The 19760-nt window shown below is 32.9% G+C and overlaps 1 protein-coding gene across 15 annotated transcripts in view; it reads left to right on the top strand.

The window, feature by feature from the left end:
* Positions 1-1023: 1023 nt before the first annotated feature.
* LOC108975120 (voltage-dependent calcium channel type D subunit alpha-1) overlaps positions 1024-19760 on the top strand; it is a 55764-nt gene continuing 37027 nt past the window's right edge. For 3 of the 15 annotated variants that reach the window (XR_001993846.1, XR_001993847.1, XM_018943420.1), the window contains exons 1-7: positions 1025-1600; positions 1699-1754; positions 2019-2145; positions 3986-4115; positions 4328-4494; positions 5615-5702; positions 10538-10645. Coding sequence is in view for 11 of the 15 variants with exons in the window: in XM_018943420.1 (XP_018798965.1) it covers positions 1305-1600; positions 1699-1754; positions 2019-2145; positions 3986-4115; positions 4328-4494; positions 5615-5702; positions 10538-10645 (972 nt within the window). In the remaining 4 variants the exon portion in view is untranslated. Of the gene's footprint in view, positions 1601-1698; positions 1755-2018; positions 2146-3390; positions 3509-3985; positions 4116-4327; positions 4495-5614; positions 5703-10537; positions 10646-14582; positions 14691-19760 lie in introns of those variants that run through there. The other 12 variants (XR_001993844.1, XR_001993845.1, XM_018943412.1 and 9 more) reach the window with 9 other exon arrangements.

Raw genomic sequence — 19760 nt, forward strand, 5'->3', positions numbered from 1 at the left:
GCTTAAGTCTAATTCAACAGCTGAACATCGTAACCACCCCATCAGCTCTTAAAACTTCAGAGTATTTTCCAAGTGCGCTTCCAAATTCATCACTCATCAACACCCTACTTAAGTACCCAAAATATTCTACCAGCAGTAATGAGTACAAACAAATGTTTAATGCGGTATTAGAGTCCTTAAATGATGATTGGAACGTGTATTATACGGACGGATCCAAGTCAAACACCAGCACAACGTTTGCTGTGACAAACCAGCTAGGTGGTACTATTATGGTCGGTTCCATGCCATCCTACTGCTCGGTATTTACTGCCGAAGCAGCCGCAATATTTAAGGCAGTACAATTTGCTTCCCGAATGGGAAATAAATGCATTATATGTACCGACAGTAGATCTGCAATTAAAGCTATATTTAATACCAATAATGAACCTTTAATACCCAATATTCGTAGCATGCTATTGCAAAGCAATAACTGTATAAAAATAATAAGCCATATCGGAATTTATGGCAATGAAATTGCCGATAAAAAAGCTAAAGAAGCTTCCAAACAACCACTTCACTTCTTTGACTATTTCACCGATAAATATATACGCAGACTTGTTGAAACACACGTAAATGAAATCCAAGTAAGAGAATGGAGTAATCACGATCACCACTACAAAAAATCTAATCCTGCGGTTCTGCGGATCAAATGATCTCACAGTTGTACACCTCCTCGATACCTGCCCGGCACTTCAACGACCACTTCTCACAAAAAACCTTCTTTATATCTAGAACGGACTGATGACGGTAACATAAAAATCATATCTAAATATATTTCGCTTTGCAAATTAAATATATAGTTTAGTTTCATACATGCACCCATTTACCTTTGCTTTGAAATTTATCTTTTTTATTGTATCTAAATTTACGTTATACAAATCGATCTCAAATGTGAATACAATAGACCAAGATTTTATAACATAAGCTGAAGGCCCTGGCAGCCAGTKCTTTATATCTATAAGTGGAACGATTATTTATAATTATTTCTCTTTTAAATAAATAAATAAATAAAAATAAATTGTTGTATAAGTCTAGTTTCGAATGGTGGTGCCACCTCGTAAAAAGCCCACACACCTATTAATTTACAGAAACAAGATCCGAAAAAGCATGATTATACATAGAAACATCCACAAATACGAATACGTACCTGTGTAGATTAAATACGCGAATTTGGAAAGGAGGTTCTAAAATTAACGCAAAACGCTTTTGATAATTTTGTAAAATTTACGTTTCAGATTCTTACTGGTGAAGATTGGAATGTGGTTATGTATGACGGAATACTTGCTTACGGAGGAATAAAAACATTTGGTGCATTGGCATGCATCTATTTTATAATTTTATTCATATGCGGCAATTATATTTTGTTGAACGTTTTCTTAGCTATTGCTGTTGATAATCTTGCTGATGCAGATTCTTTAACAACAATCGAAAAGGAAGAAGAAATTGATGATGGTAAAAATAACAAATCACACAGCCCCACTCCAACTATTGAAGGTGCAGAAGAGGAAAATATAAATATAGAAATGGATTTGGATGGACATTGTATTGAAATAGAAAAATTGTAAGTTCAACTTTGTGGAGTTTTTGACTCCTGGCGGTATACAGCCATTTTACTAAGTTTCTGAGTATTTAAATACTTTCTCCGAAATATAATATCAGGGATGAGGATCCTTCTGAAGGTGAAGAGGACGAAATATGCGATGAGGAACTGGAAGGTAAGTCTTCAATGAATGTGCATTAAATGGTTGGTTTTTTAAGTATTACATTTAATTAAGATATTAAATAGTATAATTCTAAAATGTGGTTTAAGGAAATATATATATTTTAAGACATTATTTTAAAACACGTTTGTACAAATAGTTATACAATTAGATGTACATGTATAAGTTAGGGCCATAAATGCTTTCCCAAGTAACTTTTATAAAATTTAAACGCTGCTTACCCTATTCATTGTCATTAAAATCCTTAACAATGTTTAGAATCCCGTTCCGAAGTAACACCTAGAGCAACTGCACGACCTCGACGTCTCTCTGAAATCAGCATTAAGAAGACTAAAAAACCAATGCCAAGAGGAAGTTCATTTTTTATATTTAGTAACACAAACAGGTAATTAGAACCACACAAGCATAAAGTAATTAAAATTTTTTTCTTTTCATGTGTTGTAGCATACCTATTCCAATACATTAACACACTTAAATTAAGTGTTGCAAAAATAAAACGAACTAATACATAACATTGCTTCAATTCTACTGTACGAATAATTTTAACATATTGAACATATTACATCAAAATTTCACGTTGAGATTGTGTTTATATAAATTATACATTCTAAAATCAATGAATTTACTTATATCAACACTTAATTCCACATTTCAACTAAAGTATTCCGGCTCTTTTTTTTTTGGGAATTTTTGGGAAACATACTTTGCGAACTAATGTCCAAGGATAGTTGTGTTGTCAACACAATAGGGGTATTCTCTTGCTCTTGCAAAACCTTGCACGGTGCATGCATTGCAGATATTTGATCTTGGTGCACCGGCACAACAACAAACACACGCAGAAAATTATTTGCAATGGCTGCGAAATATGCTAGACCAAAACCCATGTTTATTCTCGTGTAATGATATGTAAAAAAATAATTGTCAGCCTGTGCTAGCTGTCATTTTACTTAAATACATATTTTCACGTTAAATTGTTGAGGAAGGTAAATTTTAAATAGATTTTATAATTTCTGTTTAAATTATAAAGATTTGGTATACTTTTTTTTGTTAAGAATGATTGCAGAAGGTGCGCCAATTCACAATAGCCATGCAAAATAGTCATTTAGAATAAATTGACCGAATCAGCCGTTCATATATCACTAGATTCTGCAATTGTTGCTCTCGTGCCCTTGTATATTTCGGTATAAGATTTTTGAAATCTGCAATCTTGCAAGAGCAAGAGAATACTCCTAATGTCAATATTTTTGTGCTTCTTTTAAATACTAGGTATAATGTTCTCGTAAAATTAATTAGTTATAAGTTAAGTATTCCTGACAAAATTTCGTTCAATTATGGACTAAATTAAGTTATATTTGTATATACCCTGCCGTAAAACAAACCAAATAAAGTCATATTACACTAAGATTAAAAGAAATTAAATTATTCAAGTTTCATAAAGTTTTGGTTTGTATGTATAATATTGCTATTTAATATAACTTTATTTCCTATCTAAATAGATATTTATTACTTTTTTATTTGCTATTCCAAATTATATAATATTTTTTTTTTCAAAAATGGTTTGATTGCAAACAACTTTGGAATAACATCTAAAACTTCGAACACTAAACCATTTAAATACATAAATGCGAAGAAGACGATGAAGATGTGAATACAGCCAGACCAAGACGCATGTCTGAAGTCAATACAGCTACAAAAATTCAGCCCATTCCAGAGGGTTCGTCTTTCTTCATAATGTCTCAAACAAACAGGTTTTTAAATTATTTATTGATTTTTCTTTATGTTGCTTTGTTGTTCTTAACACAGGATATAGGATTATAGCTTGCAAATTTCAATCATGGTTTGACAAAATTGCAAAAAGACCAGCCTTCTAGCCTTAGCTAAGCGTATAATATAATTTTTTTTGAAGGTAATAAGTTTTTTTGTCGCTTCCGTCACTTAACCGTGAGCTTGTCTACTAAATAGGTCAAAATTTCATTTCAAGTATGTACCTATTGAAAACCTATGTGTCTTGAGTTGAATTTGTTTAAAAATAATATTTGAGGATTTGAATGCAATCAATGTAAAGAATACAAAGAAGGGTATCATTTATTAGTTGCATGTTATACATATGTATTTACAACTATAAGTCTTATATATGGTATTTAACACACTTTCCTACACGCAGAACAAAGAAATAACTTAATGCACCTCTTAAAGACTTACCGATTTTTTTCTGAATTGAACAGGTTTCGTGTATTTTGTCACTGGCTTTGTAATCACAGCAACTTTGGAAATGTTATATTGTGCTGTATTATGTTCTCATCGGCAATGTTGGCAGCAGAGGACCCACTACGCCCAAACGCCGACCGCAACAAGGTATGATAAAAGTATTGATATTAAAATATAAGTTGGTTTTATGGTCTGAATCTGATTGAAATACGATTCACCTTAACTGCTTTCAATATACTACATTGGAAAACATTTAGATACAATCACGTTAACTTTTTTCTCGACTAAAATACATAGTCTTAAATCAAAAACAAAACCAGTGAAAAGTCACTTGTATACTTAATTTTTTTCCTTTACAGGTACTAAACAAATTTGATGTTTTTTTCACGGGTGTCTTCACAATAGAACTGTTACTGAAATTGATTTCATATGGCTTCGTGTTGCACGACGGAGCCTTCTGTAGATCTGCATTTAATCTTCTCGATTTACTTGTAGTCTGCGTCTCCTTAATATCAATGCAGTCCAGGTAAGTTTCTCGTAAAAATGTATTACGGACTGTACAATACTTAAAAACATTATATATAGGTAAACGAAGAGTTAAAGTGAACCAAAAATAAAAACTTGTACAGGGAGGTGGTTTGAATTTAACCATTTGGTCACACTGCCCCCCTTTAGCCTTTATTGCATTGTCCATTCGGACAGTCTTATTTAATTTTTCTGTCTTTTATCGGTTAGCCCGCCTTGAGCCACACAAATCGATGACCATCACATCGAATTAAATTAAATTTGAATTCATCGGTAAAAACTACAGAATCATTAACTTTGTCATTACGGTGAATATACTCTTTGGAATATAGAAAATGTTTCGCAATATTTCTTTTTGATCATTATGGCTTGTTTCGTAGTGTGTACGCTTTAAAATCGAATGAAAGCAAGAAGTTTCGAAGAGTTTGAAGATGGAGTTTTGCAATGCTAGCTTTCTCCTACTCTTTGGTGTAAGGCACAGCGGATATTTTGGGATGTACTGAACAATAATTTTTTAATATTATATTTAACTACCAGAGTCTGAAAATCTTCTCCATTTTTTCTTAAAAACTGAATCCGCAAAAAAGAAATTCGCCTACCAATCAATACATTTTGATCATACGCAAATAATAATAGACGTAAATTACTTAAGTGAGTTTTTGCCATTTTGCAAGTGTTAACATCAAAATTTATTCATTGTTAAATTTTTTATAAAAGTACGAAAAATATACAACATTATGCTACTCTTGGTTGCAGCTTAAATATTGAAAATAGAAATTCCTTCAAGACAAAACATCTCTCTGTACAATTTTTTTTGGGTCACTGTAGGTAATTTAGAACTGTAAGGAATGGAATGAAATTGGACAGTTCTAATCATTTTTATGAATTCAGTTCTTTTGGTTTATAATGGAAAAAATTAAAATCTTTTTTCCTCGTGCATATTGTGTATATCGGTCCCAGCATATTCAAGGGCCAAGTTCCCGTTTGCTGGTCAAAGGTACAAATATGTATATAGTATAACTGAAAAATTCTAATTTATATCTGAAACTAAATTGCGAAACCCTCTTTCTTTTACATTACATTTTAAAACTAAATGAATTGTTTTTCGTTTTTATTCACAGTTCGAATGCGATTTCATTCGTGAAAATATTAAGAGTACTTCGCGTTTTAAGGCCTCTGCGTGCCATTAATCGTGCCAAAGGACTCAAGGTAAGGAAAAAGTTACTATTAATATTGAATTGAATATTATTCCATAGTTATATAACATGTTGAGTTATGTTTAACAATTAAATTACAAGACTAGCAATACATATAAAATACTTTATTATTATTCAGATTATTAGTCGTTAAAAAATAAATATATATAATATGATTTTTGGAACGCATTGGCTAAACCTAAGCAAATTTGCTTGTTTCTATTTAATATCATTAAGCTCTTGGTATGCATACATATATATGTTTATTTATTTATATATTTAATACTATTATTTTTATAAAGACGCTACGCAAGTATATATTTAATTAAATAATTTTGCAAGGGGCTACTTGACCAAAAGAAATTATTATTATAATATGTGCCCAACAATATAGTGAACAGTATGCTGTTCAGCATTTAAGCCAGTCGAAGAGTAATATAAAAAGTAATTAATTTTATGCAATGCAATGAATATTAACTATTTCGTATTTAGTATATAACATGTACATATTGCTGTAATTTTATGTTATTTATTATTCAACGCGTATATATAATATATTGTAAAATGTTTTGTAGAGTAAGACAAGTTGACATATGTATGTAAGCTTTGAATTTTGTACTTAATAGCCCTGACAGACGAGCAAAATTAATACGTATTAAGCAACGTTAATGCGCATTGAAATATTATGGTGAAAGACGGCAGACTTGTGCATTTAGACAGCTAATTGTTAAATTTGTTTATTTATTTAAAAAAAGTGAAATAAAAATGAATAAGAGAAGTAATTAAAAGCAAAAGTAAAGAATATTGGAAAAATGGATAGCAAACTTTGCGTTGTTTATTTTCTGCCTTCTAAAAATATTAAAATTAGTTTTTGTTAATATACTTGCACATAATTTAATTAGCAATATAAAACTGTATATCTCTGATGCTGTAAACGCAAAGGAGGTTGCAGACTTCAATCGACATCTGTCAAAAAATAGCAAAAATCGGCCCTTTTTGTGCAGTGTTGTCTACTCAAATTTGGTAAGTTCAGCTAAATGCACGAAATTCTTGTGCATAAAAAATTTGCATTGACATGGGTCAAATGCGCAAGTAAATATAAATTAAGCCCGCTAATGCAAATTAGCGCTGTCGTCTGTCAGAGCTATTAGTGTATATTAATACTCTTAAATCGACATGTTTAACCATACTAATTTCATATTAATATATGGATCAGTATTAGTATTTTTATGATACATAGCTATTGAATTCAATTTAAAAGTTTTAATTGGAGTTTGAATTAATATTTGAAGATAAATAGTAGCTGTCATAGGCTTGAACTTAGGCTCATAAAATAAGTCATAACAGAAGAGAAGACTTCTTCTGCGCTTAATAATAAGGTATATATATACGATATGTTAATTTGTCATTTGAGCCATTAAATATTACAAAAATTCTTGATTAAATAAATATTTTATAACGAATACTAGCCGAATTTGTATAAAATTTAACACGCAAATTTTGGTGCTACTTTTGAATAACAAGATTTTTGCAAACAGCGCCTAATGATAACGAGCAGAGAACTGATTAACAGATGATGTACAACGGTTACTTGATTAGTCTGTCCGCCTGGATATAATTTAATATTAACAAGTAAGGAAGGAATAAGTTCGGGTGCAATTTGCAAGAATCAAAACCAAGAAATACTTTAAGGTGCAAACCGTCAATCAGAAGCAATTATATGTATTTTTTTTTGTTTGAATTACTTGCTATACGAATTTAAAGTATAATATTAGTAGTAGTACATTCAGTATATATATATATATATATATATATTCTATCAAAATGTATTTGATTCCGCAATCGACTGCTGCGTAGTGGACTTAGCTTTCAACTTTATTTCTACATTGACTCCTCCCCAGTACCCCAGTGACACCTCGCTTATTATTATTATGATGCATCTCGACAGGAAAAATATTATTTGAAGGTACGCTGTAATAGTAAGTAGGCAGGAATAGTAGTAGGCAAATACATTTGTGAGCTTATTGTATGTATGTTTACAGTGTAGATTTTAATGAGAATTGTTGGCATATAGTATGTGTAGCTATTTTTTTACTGAAATTAGATCAATCAGCACGTTATTTTAAAAATTGCATCATAACACAACATCATAACATAAAAGTTCTTGTTTATTATTGAAAATTTGAAAAAAAAGGCTGTCAGTGTTGCTTGATTTTTATTCACAAGAGATTAAAATTGGCCATTTTTTACAACGTTGCCAACGAAAATGCAGCTAACTTTCTAAAATTTTAAGGTTTAAATGGGAGTTACCAACGGAGTTATCCTCACTACTCCGTCTGACAATGCTATTATTGTGCCGCCTAACCTAGCAGCTTGAACGGCGGCCACGCGTCATTTTTCAAATAACTTACAATATTAAACTTTTGATATCTATCGAATGAAATGTTCAAATTGAATAATTCAAAAAGTTATCTAATGGTATTGAAGCACACATAAATATGAAGTCATTTGTTGTCGCGACATTTTTGTAGATATTATCTACAAATACGTAATACATTTTTTTCTTTTCTATAACCAAAAATTTTCGCAGCGCTCGCGATTTAAGATAGTTTTTTTGGTAAGTTTTTCACACCTTGGGTTACATTATTAGAGTTTTTGTATAGACTCCTAACTTTTTTGAAAATTTAATATAGCTTATGTGCACCACAGCTAGTATAGCTTCCCATCAGTGAAAGAATTTTTTATATCGGTCAATTAGTTTATTAGTATAGATTTTAAAGGCCACCTTCAGGAAGTAAGGGGTATCTTTCGTCCAAAAATGTTTAATAACAGACTATAATTTTTCAATTCTTAATTTTAAAAAATATGGGAACCTCAGTGTCCATTTTTCAAAAGCCAGCATAAACACTTTGTCTTCGCGCCACTGTGCCAGCAGCAAGTTCAGAAAAAAGTTTTGCCAGTGTCTGCAGGTGCGTTCAAGAAAAAATACGCCACGCGTTTTTTTTTTATTAAATTGAAGATTTGCCAAATACACGTACTCGCGTTTGGGAGGTGCATAGCAAGTTGGGTCACTGTTAGGTCTCCTTCAAGTAACCGTCAATCGTAGCATACTCTCCAGTCTCACTGTAAAAATTGCCTGGCCGTTTTCCTTATATATTTACATTTATAGCTATTATAAATCGCATGCGTCTGACAAAATCGTCTGCCCGTTTGGAGCAACGTTGTTTGTGATGCACAGCCTTCGATTCTCTGCACGTCCCCAAGTTCATGACATTTATTTTAAGTATCGTTTTTATTGAAAAATATATGTACAAAGTTCCCCAAATATTATCCGCCAATTCATATTCGTCAATTTTCCCATGGGAATTAGGGTTCCGGCTAACTCCATATCAAATTTTGTTAAAACCGCTCTAGCATTTCAGTCGGGAAGAAGTAACAAACAGACACACTCACATACTAAAATAGTAGTATAATTAAAAAAACATCCTTTGCTGAGAACTATGTGCATAAAATATTTCTTCTAGCTTATGCCCAAGTTAAGAAAGGGATTTTCAAATTTCAGGCTGGCTTTACATCTACTTATAAGTATATCGGTCAATATATAAAATATATTTAAGTGAATGTATAATCTTGGATATACTATAGTCTATTGGCGTAAATAGGGTGAAACGATTCACTAATTACCTCAGTCCCCATGTGCAATCTTTAATGATTACGTTACTCCAATGGACTTTAATGCCAAAAATTTTAAATCTTCGCTAGCCCTTAAATACTATATGCACATTGTTTTATTAATCTCAATCTGATTTTATCTCGAATTCAATGTAATCGGTGTACATCTTGGTCTAGCCCTCAGGTCGACTTTATCTTTATACTAAGTAATTGCTGCCCTTTGGTTAAGTTGATATCGTACATATCTCATAAATAAAATAATTGATTTATTTTTCACCTTTTCGTGTTTGAGTTGCTTACAAAATATTAAAAAACGACAATCTAACGATTAATATTTATGATTATCTCTATTCAGTATTCTATTAAAATGGCAGACCAGAGTTCTTTTTAGTTTTGTGACCTGCTAACTATCAGGTCTCAAATTTGAGGCAATATTTGGAGACTAACCATAGAGACTGTTTAGTGAATAGTAACTAGTCACAAATTAAAACTTTAGCTAAAAAGGCGTCAAATAGAGACTGATTACAGAATAAATCACATTATTTTAATTAGTATTATGTCGTTCAGTAATAAAAATTATATTTCAGCGAATTGTGTTAGTTACTTTGAATATTTTCCCTGCTTTGATCCTTGAGAATTGCGAGAATATAAAGTGCACAATTACAACCGAACTTAGCCCTTAATTCCTTCTTTATATATTTTACGAAAACATTTCAAACCTAAATTACTGTTGAAATCATTAATTTTAGTTAAACGGCTTGGCTTTTTGTGTCTTGCTTTATATTTGAGGATTTCAAAAAATAATATAATGGATACATTTTTGAAGATATGGCCAATTTAGTAGTTTCATTAAAATAAGGGTATACAAACTTCTTTGGTTGCGATTTTCATGCTAAAATTCTCTTTTCGGTGGTGTATACATACATACATACATATGTTATTTCTACATTCATTAATTCGCAAAGTAATGTTGGCTAAGTAAATAAATATACTTACAAAATATATAAAATAAAACTAAGAATAGAGCCATAACGCTCAAGCCTAAATAAGTATTATTTATATATGTAAGTAAAGTCTATGCAAATATATATTAATGTTCATATTATTATGGAGGTAGTGAATATGAACTAAAACATACAATTTTCATTTTGTCTTTATAAAATTATATTATTATAGCATGTAGTTCAATGTGTAATAGTGGCTGTCAAGACAATCGGAAATATTGTCTTAGTGACTTGCCTTCTGCAATTTATGTTTGCCGTAATAGGAGTCCAGTTGTTTAAGGTATGATTTTGTGAGATATTTGACATTTTGTTTTCCGTTCCTTATTTTAATTTAATTTTATCGAGTTGAAAAAGATATATCCTTTTGAAGAATTGTTTTGAAAATCATTTTAGAAAATCATCAGATTTACTATTTCAAAAATAAAAATAATAATGTGATTATGAAAGCTGAATTGCACTTGTGCCTCACAAGTATTATATAAGTATATGCATTACTCGAAAAAAGGTCCAGCTTTTTTTATTGAAGATCATCATTTTTAAGAAGAGCGTTTAAATAAAAAGAATATCGGTTGAATAATTCTACCATCGGTTGTTTATGCTTAGTTTAAGAAATAATTAAAAATGATATTTAATACTCAGATTACATATATAATATTATCATTTTAAAAAGCACGCCGTTTTAATTTGTTAAAAAGGTTGATAACTGATGGTATCAAAATTTAATGTAAAACGTTTGTATATACACATAAATCTAAAAATAATATAGTAATACTTTTCATAAAGAATCAATTATAAGTTCAAAAATAGTACGCCTTTTATCATAATTTTGTTATGCATATCAGAAGGCTCCCCTGCTGAAAGTTTTTAGATTTCGAATATAATAAAATTTAATAACTGGAAACTGTGGCAAAATATTAGTTAATCCGCATTGAAACATTTATGAAGCGATGGGGAAGCCGATGTCTTCAATTAATCATAGTTTACCGCAGATACGCAAAAAGTACTTGCTTCGTGTTGGTCTTCAAAGCAAAAATATTTTCAATATCACATTTAAGTAGGGATTATGTGTTATTGCTTGTATACGAAGAGTGACTTCCAGTTATTATTTTTAATGGAGTGTATATTATACTTGCTTTACATCCATATGTTTTTCTTTCGCTTATATTTAAGTTTCAGTGCATTATATTAAATATACCAGCAGTTGTTTGCTTACGTTTATTCTCAATATTAAATAAAATTATTTTAACTACCTTGACATAACTATTAACAACTTTTTTTGAGATTTGCTTAATCTTATAATTTGCTGCTTTTAATCATCATCTTATACTTATGTAATAAAGGAGTTAAAACTTTAAGATGTGTTTAATAAAATCATTTTTTTAGGAGAAATACCTCCCCTTGCGTGTACAAATATACACACTTATGTATGTACATATATAAAAAGCTTAAATGTCTCCCCTAAATATTCCGAAATATATTTATATTAATTCTAATATATTTATATTTTAATAACGTTTATGTGAAAGGTACTACTTATATATGTTTTCTGTTACTTACTTGAAACTTGAAAATTATTTACTTCTATCTTTTCTTACAATTAGATAATGCATGACACAGAAATAATGACAGACTAAATAAAGGATTGAAATGTAAAGAGTACAAAAATTTAATAAAGGCTCTGCTACTTAATTTATTTTGGTTATTTTATAAAGAATTAGTTTACGTTTTCAAATCTCGAAGTATAATTTAAAATTAAAATTAGTTAGTTTTTGTTTCAATGCGTGAGTAGAAACAGGTGCAAAATTTCTGTACATTTAGTAATATTAAATTTCAATACAGGGGGATGTAAAGTAAGAGTAATTTGACGTGTTTGACGTATGCCAAACATATGAGGAGTTCGCTAGCTTAAGAATTGTTTTATCAACTGGCGGCAGCTACTAATATAATATTGTATTGCGTATAGGAAATGGTGAACATTTCTCTGTTTTCAATTTTTGAGAATATTGTTGAAAGTAATTGCCTGCATTGCTCAAAAGAATTTTATGTAAATCGTTTGGACACAATTTGATAAAATATTTGTTTAATCTTATTAATACCTTATAATATTTTTAATGCTACTTCAATGTAAAAACTTTGTACAAACGTTCGCAAATAAATCAAAAAAGTATAGACATTTCCTTTTAAAATATTTAACCTATTTATATACCCAAACTTGCTTATTAATAATGGTGGTATTGAATTGTTGGACGAATTTGACATTTCCATATGAAATACAATTAGATGGTAGTAATACCTACATAATGCACCAAAAATTGCAAATATAATATTATATTTGCTTATTGCAGCTATTATTATACAATGACCCTATACTTCAGAATATTTGAGGTTTGCGCACAAAATAAACCTCGATGTTTGAAGCCTTATCTTACAAATAACCAATTCTAGATAAATATGTAGTTATCCCTTTATATTTATTGGCCGCGGAAAAATTCAAAAAAAGTGATTTGTTCGTGTTGACCTTGACGTAATTCTCCTATTGGGCATTCATTTGAACATAATCAGTCCTTAAAAGTTTATAGAAAAAACTTATATACATAGTTACCAAACACTGAATAGAAGTTTATAGGGCTTGCAACTCCACTCGGTTGATTTGAAGTTAAAATAATACAACTTCGAACCTACCAACCTCTTTTTCGTATTAAGAACTTCAGTAGAAGTTTCATTAATGTTGCTTACCTAAAAAGATAAGATTAGACAGCTGAATAAGTAGTAGAGAATTTGTAACAGAAAAATTAAATCAACTCAGCTATTGCTCACTCAATGATAAATATTAAACTATATATTTCTTTGATTTATATACAATGGCGGAAATGTTGGGATAAAAACTGATATACTGTGCGTATGAAAAAGCTCCCGTGATCACTCAAATTTATTGAACTTCCTGAAATCATGCGTAATTCTCCGTTTCATCGCTGACGGTCATTGCAGGAAATTGTAATGACATAAAAATGTTAAACTTCGACAACACTTCAACCAAATATTTTTTCCGGATTAAATTGATATCGATAATACCGACTTTCAAAATATGATGCAGTTGAGTTAAAACTCGTAATATGGACTTTAATGTTATGTCTAATGTCCAAAGTTAGAGGTCTTTTTACGTATATATAGTATTATCGTATCGTATTCTACAGAGATTAAAATCGTTCAAATAATCAAAACAAATCGTAGTTGGGCAATAATGTATGTATATATATATAGTGTATGTACATATATATATATATATAGTATATGTATAGTATATATATAAATTTGATCCACACAAGTTAGCCCCACGCACACTCCTTTTCTTCAGTTTAACAAAATATTCTTGAGTACTATCCTTATTATTATTTATAATATTATTGATATTAACATACATAAAAAACTGTAAAAAGAGGTTATTTGAATTACATTTATCGATCAATGATAAATGTGATTTATCATTTTTTGATATAAGATTTCGATCACACTTAGCAGCGCTAAACATGCTATAAGAGCATATGAATGAATTAACGCATTTAAATGTTAAATTTCTTTTTACATTATCAATAATCTCCTTGAAATAATATGTATTGTGTGTTATGAAACTACTAAGACTCGTATTTTTCTTTGTAAATTATGCAATATATACGTTCCTTATGTTATATTTAATAATTTGTAAGTAATACCCTAAATAATTTTAGATATAGTATAGATATATGTAATAATGCCTCTCCATAATTATAACGTCCTTTTTCTTTTCTTTTTTCGTTTCTTTCCATATACTTACATGCACTTACAACTTAAAATAATGTTTATTATAAACCATGAAACAAACAACCACGATGATATAAATACATATTTACATAAAAACTATAATGAACATTTTATTATTATACATGATACTGAAAATTCGATTGTTTTAATGGTTCGGAACATGTCGACATACAAAAATTTTTTCTGCGCTACTGACTCCACTTCCTTTCATCGTTATCAACTTTTTGTTTGATTACTCATGGCTTTTTATGAATTACTCATCGCTTTTATCGCCGCGATCATTACATAATTAATCAATTTATACATATGTACCTAAAATAATAAAAATATAAAATAATCTATAATAAATTATTCATAAATAACATAATGTATAAATTTAAAAATATATTATTCTGTAATTATCACTCATACTTAATCAGTATGTTGTAAAATGTGTTGTTGTCGCGATAAAAACAATTGGTAACATTATGCTAGTTACCTATTTGCTACAATTTATGTTTGCTGTCATTGGAGTGCAACTTTTTAAGGTAACTTTGTTATGATCACAAAAATGTTTTCTCATAGACAAGAAGTCGGGTCTATCTTTTTTTGTACATACATATGCATATTAGGGTGGGCCAAAAAAGGAATGTTTTTTCGCTTGGTACCCTTTTGTTAATAGACTTCTCTAAGAAAGGCTCTGTAAACATGAGCTCTTAATTGTAACGGAAAGGTTTTTTATGTTTTCAAAGGAAAATTCACAGGAAGTATAACTTAATTCTACTTATGTACCTTGTACGCAGACTTTTTCTTATGGATTTTCTTTTCGTCTGTATATTTTGTTTTATTTATATGTTTTTGTCAGCAATTTAATAACTTTTATTTTCATAAACCTACACCTATTTAATATCCTTTAATCAATATCAAATGAATTGTTTTTTGTAAAAAAATATATAAAGTTATTTTTGTAGCTTGATGAATTTCCATAACTATATTTCGATCCCTGGCGAAGTCGATCAGCCTCAACCTATTTGGGGATGTTTCATGGAATCTTAATTTATAGACCGTTGTTGTAAAGAAGGCTTTACTTACCCTGGCGTAAAGTGGGCTCCAAGAGCCCTTTGAAGACATCTGTGGTCACATCGTCCTTCTCTTCCATTGGGACACGGGAGCAAATCAGCGCTATGTTCGTGATCGTGGTTAGACGTTCATCCACCAGGGTGAATGGCAGGACTCGATTGAGTTTTTCTGTCACCACGAACCCCGAATTCGCGCTCCTATGTAAATGTCTACCTACTATTCTCAGTCCTTGTCCCGTCCATCGCACTTCTTTAACGGCGCTGATGTCAGTCGGCTGGGCAGCGTTACCTTCACAATTAAAAGGCTGGACATTGTAGGTGCAATCCCTTAAATCGTAATCCTTAATACGTTTGCAGCGGTCGTCAATTAAAAGGGGCTCTTTTGTTCTTTTTTTGTGGATGTTTTTGTACGGACGTTTTTTGGCTAACCAGGAGTCTCTTAGTCTAAGACCGGAAGTCGTTCGAAATATTATCGGTTATAAGCAAGTATCATAGATAATGTGTTAGAGGGTTAAAATACGACAAAGCGTATCATTGATAACAAATAAGATAGAGCTGTGTTCGAGTGTAACCAAACATTTCATACTCTTGCAACTTGCCAGGATAAAAGCCAAGGATGTACAATAAGGTGCAAAACGTCAACCATACACTGACCGTCATATTGGTTTGTTAGAGTAACGAAAATAGCTACATATATAGTATGGTATGTCGTGCTGTATGGGAAATTGAGAAATTTGTAGACCAATTTCACATATTTTTGACCGAGTTGCTGCGAAAGACGCTGAACCAACTCTACACGGTCGACGTGTACATTTTTAACTACGCCTGCTATATTTTACCTGCGTGCTGGATGTGTTCCAGTGGCGGATTCAGAGGGTGAATATTAAAAACTTGAAATATATGATGCATCCAGTTCCATCTGTGATATATTCGATTGATACATTACCTGCTGCTTGTTATTGAAAAATTAGTAACTGGAAACGATACTCATCACTGCCGTGCCCAAATTTCAATTAGAAGAAGACGTCAAATATGATAGATACGCTCCTTGCAACGTTCCGAAATCGAAGACAAAAAGCGGAGGAACATTTTCGATCCATTTATTCGGACGCGAAAATAATGGCGGCATAACTGAAAGTTGACGAAAAAAAAAACAAGTACCTGCGGCCGATAAACAAAACACGAACAATTCTTGCGAAGAATAATACATGGTCTTAGTGTACATTCCTCTGTTGGATACAATCGGCGAAGATTTGAAGACGCGCTTTTTTAGAGAAGTATTGGATGGATTTGAACTGAGTTTGCTGCTTCCAAAAAAAGTATGTGCTTTGAAAACCAAGGAAATGTAAAATATTATTGACTGCTTGATAGATGAATTCAAAGGCCTTTTGAATAATGACAACGTCGTGCGACGTTTAAAGTTCAAAGGTAAATTTGAGCACTGGCAGTGCCATTGTGACCAGAAGCAAAAGTCAAAAAACCACAAGTTACCGACTACTGCATTGGAAACGTTGAAGAACTGCGATGTAGACCTATAACCCATAATTCATAGTTTTCTTTGCATATTCTGCATATTCCTGTGGCGAATGCAAGATTTGAACGTTCTTTTTCGACACTTCACCGCATAATGCTTAAAGATAGTTTGATCGCCCTGGCGTTGCTGCACACGCATCTTGACGTTGAAGTCACTACAGAAGAAGTTCTCGCAAGATTCTCAAAACTGAGTCCACGTTTTGTTTTGTGAAATTTCTCTATTCAATACACAAACTGACTATAGTATTTTACATTGCAATAAAATATGTCACTGTCAATTTGGTAGGATTTGATATTAGCAGGCCAATTTGAAATTTGCCACATGTTCAACTGTATAAAGACTACTATACGTAATATAATAATCAGTTTCATTCAAGTAAATGTCTATTAGTACTATTTGAAGCGGTTGTGTACTTTAAGAAAAGCTCAATAGAATTTAGTTTGTTTTCATACGCAACATAAAATGTGCCGCCCCGTTCGCACCAACCTACTCAGTCAACAGCTGATTGCAGACTGATTTTATCGCCCTTTTTAATACATCGTATTGCTTTAATTAGTGGCAGACAAGTTGATGCGGGCTATCTTATGAAAGCGCAATGTAAATGAACACTCACCACCCCCTCTAACGTCCGTGTGCGTGGATATCCGTGAAAATTGGATTTTTTCGTAGAAACAATCAGCTCATTGCTCTCTTACAAAACAGGTTTGCCAGTCTAGGTATTTTGCAGTAAGTACAAATAAAAAGAAATATATTTAARATATTCTTAAACTATCTCTGAATCATAGTCGAATACTTTTTCTTTATTGGCATAGATACCGCTTAGGCGATTATAATAGAGTTAAAAATAGCGCGCCAGTCGTTTCTTCTTTTCGCTACGTGGCGCCAATTGGATATTCCAAGCGAAGTCAGGTCCTTCTTCACTTGGTCCTTCCAACCTAAGAAGTCCTAAACCTCTTCCTCTGCTTCCCACGGCGGGTACTGACTGATCTCATATAGCTCATAGTTCCATCGAATGCGATATTCGCCGTGGCCAATGCGCAAAGGACCATAAATCTTTCGCAAAACCTTTCTCTCGCAAACTCGAAACATCGACTCATCAGTTGTTGTCATCGTTCAAGCTTCTGTACCATATAGCAGGAGTATAAGGAGTGACTTATAGAGTTTGGTTCATTTTGTTCGTCGAGAGGGGACTTTACTTCTTAATTTCCTACTCAGTCCGAAGTACCACCTGTTGACAAGAGTAATCCTACGTTGGATTTCCAGGCTGACATCGTTGGTGGTGGTCCTAAAAAGACGAAAGATCTACAACTTCAAAGTTATGACTGTCAACAGTGACGTAAGAGCCAGGTCTCGAGTGCGACAACTGTTTGTTTGATGACAGKAGATATTTCGTCAAGCCCTTGTTCACTGCCAGACCCATTTGATTTGCTTCCTTGTCCAGTCTGGAGAATGCAGAACTAACGGCGAGGTTGTTGAGGCCTATGATATCAATATCGTCGGCATACGCCAGCGGCTGTACACTCTTATAAAAGATTGTACCTGCTCGATTAAGTTCTGCAGCTCGAATTATTTTCTCAGGCAACAGATTGAAAAAATCGCACGATAGCGAGTCGCCTTTTCTGAAACCTCGTTTGGTATCGAACGATTCTGACGGATCTTTTGGTATTGCTCAACGTCAGTTGACACAGCCGTATTAGTTTTGCGCGGATACAAAATTCAGACATAGCAGCACAAAGAGAGCTCCTTTTCGTGCCGTCGAAAGCAGTTTAGAAATTGACGCAGAGGTGGTGCCTGTCGATTCTCTTTCACGAGTCTTTTCCAAGATTTGGCGCATGGTGAATATCTGGTCGATTGTTGATTTGCCAGGTCGAAAGCTAAACTGATAATGCCCAATCAGTTTGTTGACGGTGGGCTTTAATCTTTCACACAATACGCCCGATAGAGCTTTATACGCGATGTTGAGGAGGTTTATCCCACGGTAGTTGGCGCAGATTGTGGGGTCTCCTTTTTTGAGGATTGGGCAAAGCACACGTAAATTCCAATCGTTGGGCATGCTTTCGTCCGACCGTATTTTACAAAGAAGCTGATGCATGCTGCTTATCAGCTCTTCGCCGCCGTGTTTGAATAGCTCGGCCGGCAATCCATCGGCCCCCGCTGCTTTGTTGTTCTTCAGGCGGGTAATTGCTGTTCGAACTTCTTCCTGGTCGGGCAATGGATCGTCTGCTCCATTGTTATCGATTGGGGAATATGGTTCGCCTTTTCCTGGCGTTGTGCGTTCACTGCCATTCAGCAAGCTGGAGAAGTGTTCCCTCCATAATTTAAGTATGCTCTGGGCATCGGTGATTAGATCACCTTTGGGGGTTGTATGCTCCGGTCTTGCAACCTTCTGCCGCCGCATTTTTTCGTAGAATTTTTGAGCATTACCTCTTTCGGCCATCTTATCAAGCTCTTCGTACTCACGCATTTCGGCCTCTTTCTTTTTTGTCTGTAAATGCGTCTGGCTTCCCTCTTCAACTCTTGGTATCTATCCCATCCCGCAAGTGTTGTGGTCGCACGTAACGATGCGAGGTAGGCAGCCTGTTTTCTCTTCGCTGCGACACGGCACTCCTCGTCGTACCAGCTGTTCTTTTGCACTTTCCGAAAACCAATGGTTTCGGTTGCAGCTGTACGTAAGGAGTTTGAAGTGCCGTCCCACAGTTCCCTTATACCGAGTTGTTGACGAGCGCTCTCAGAGAGCAGAAGTGCAAGCCGAGTAGGGAATCGTTCGGCTGTCTGATGTGATTGCAGCTTCCCGACGTCCAACCTTTCTTGTGTTTGATGGCGTGCGTTTTTTGCTGTACAGAGGCGGGTGGGAATCTTGGCTGCAACAAGGTAGTGGTCCGAGTCGATGTTAGGACCTCGGAGCGCACGCACATCTAAAACACTGGAGACGTCTCTTCCGTCTATCACAACGTGATCGATCTGGTTGGTGGTTTTTCGATCCGGAGACAGCCAGGTACCTTGAT

This window comes from Bactrocera latifrons, unplaced genomic scaffold, assembly GCF_001853355.1.
Source record: "Bactrocera latifrons isolate USDA-ARS-PBARC rearing strain unplaced genomic scaffold, ASM185335v1 scaffold_613, whole genome shotgun sequence".
Classification (NCBI taxonomy): Eukaryota; Metazoa; Arthropoda; class Insecta; order Diptera; family Tephritidae; genus Bactrocera; species Bactrocera latifrons.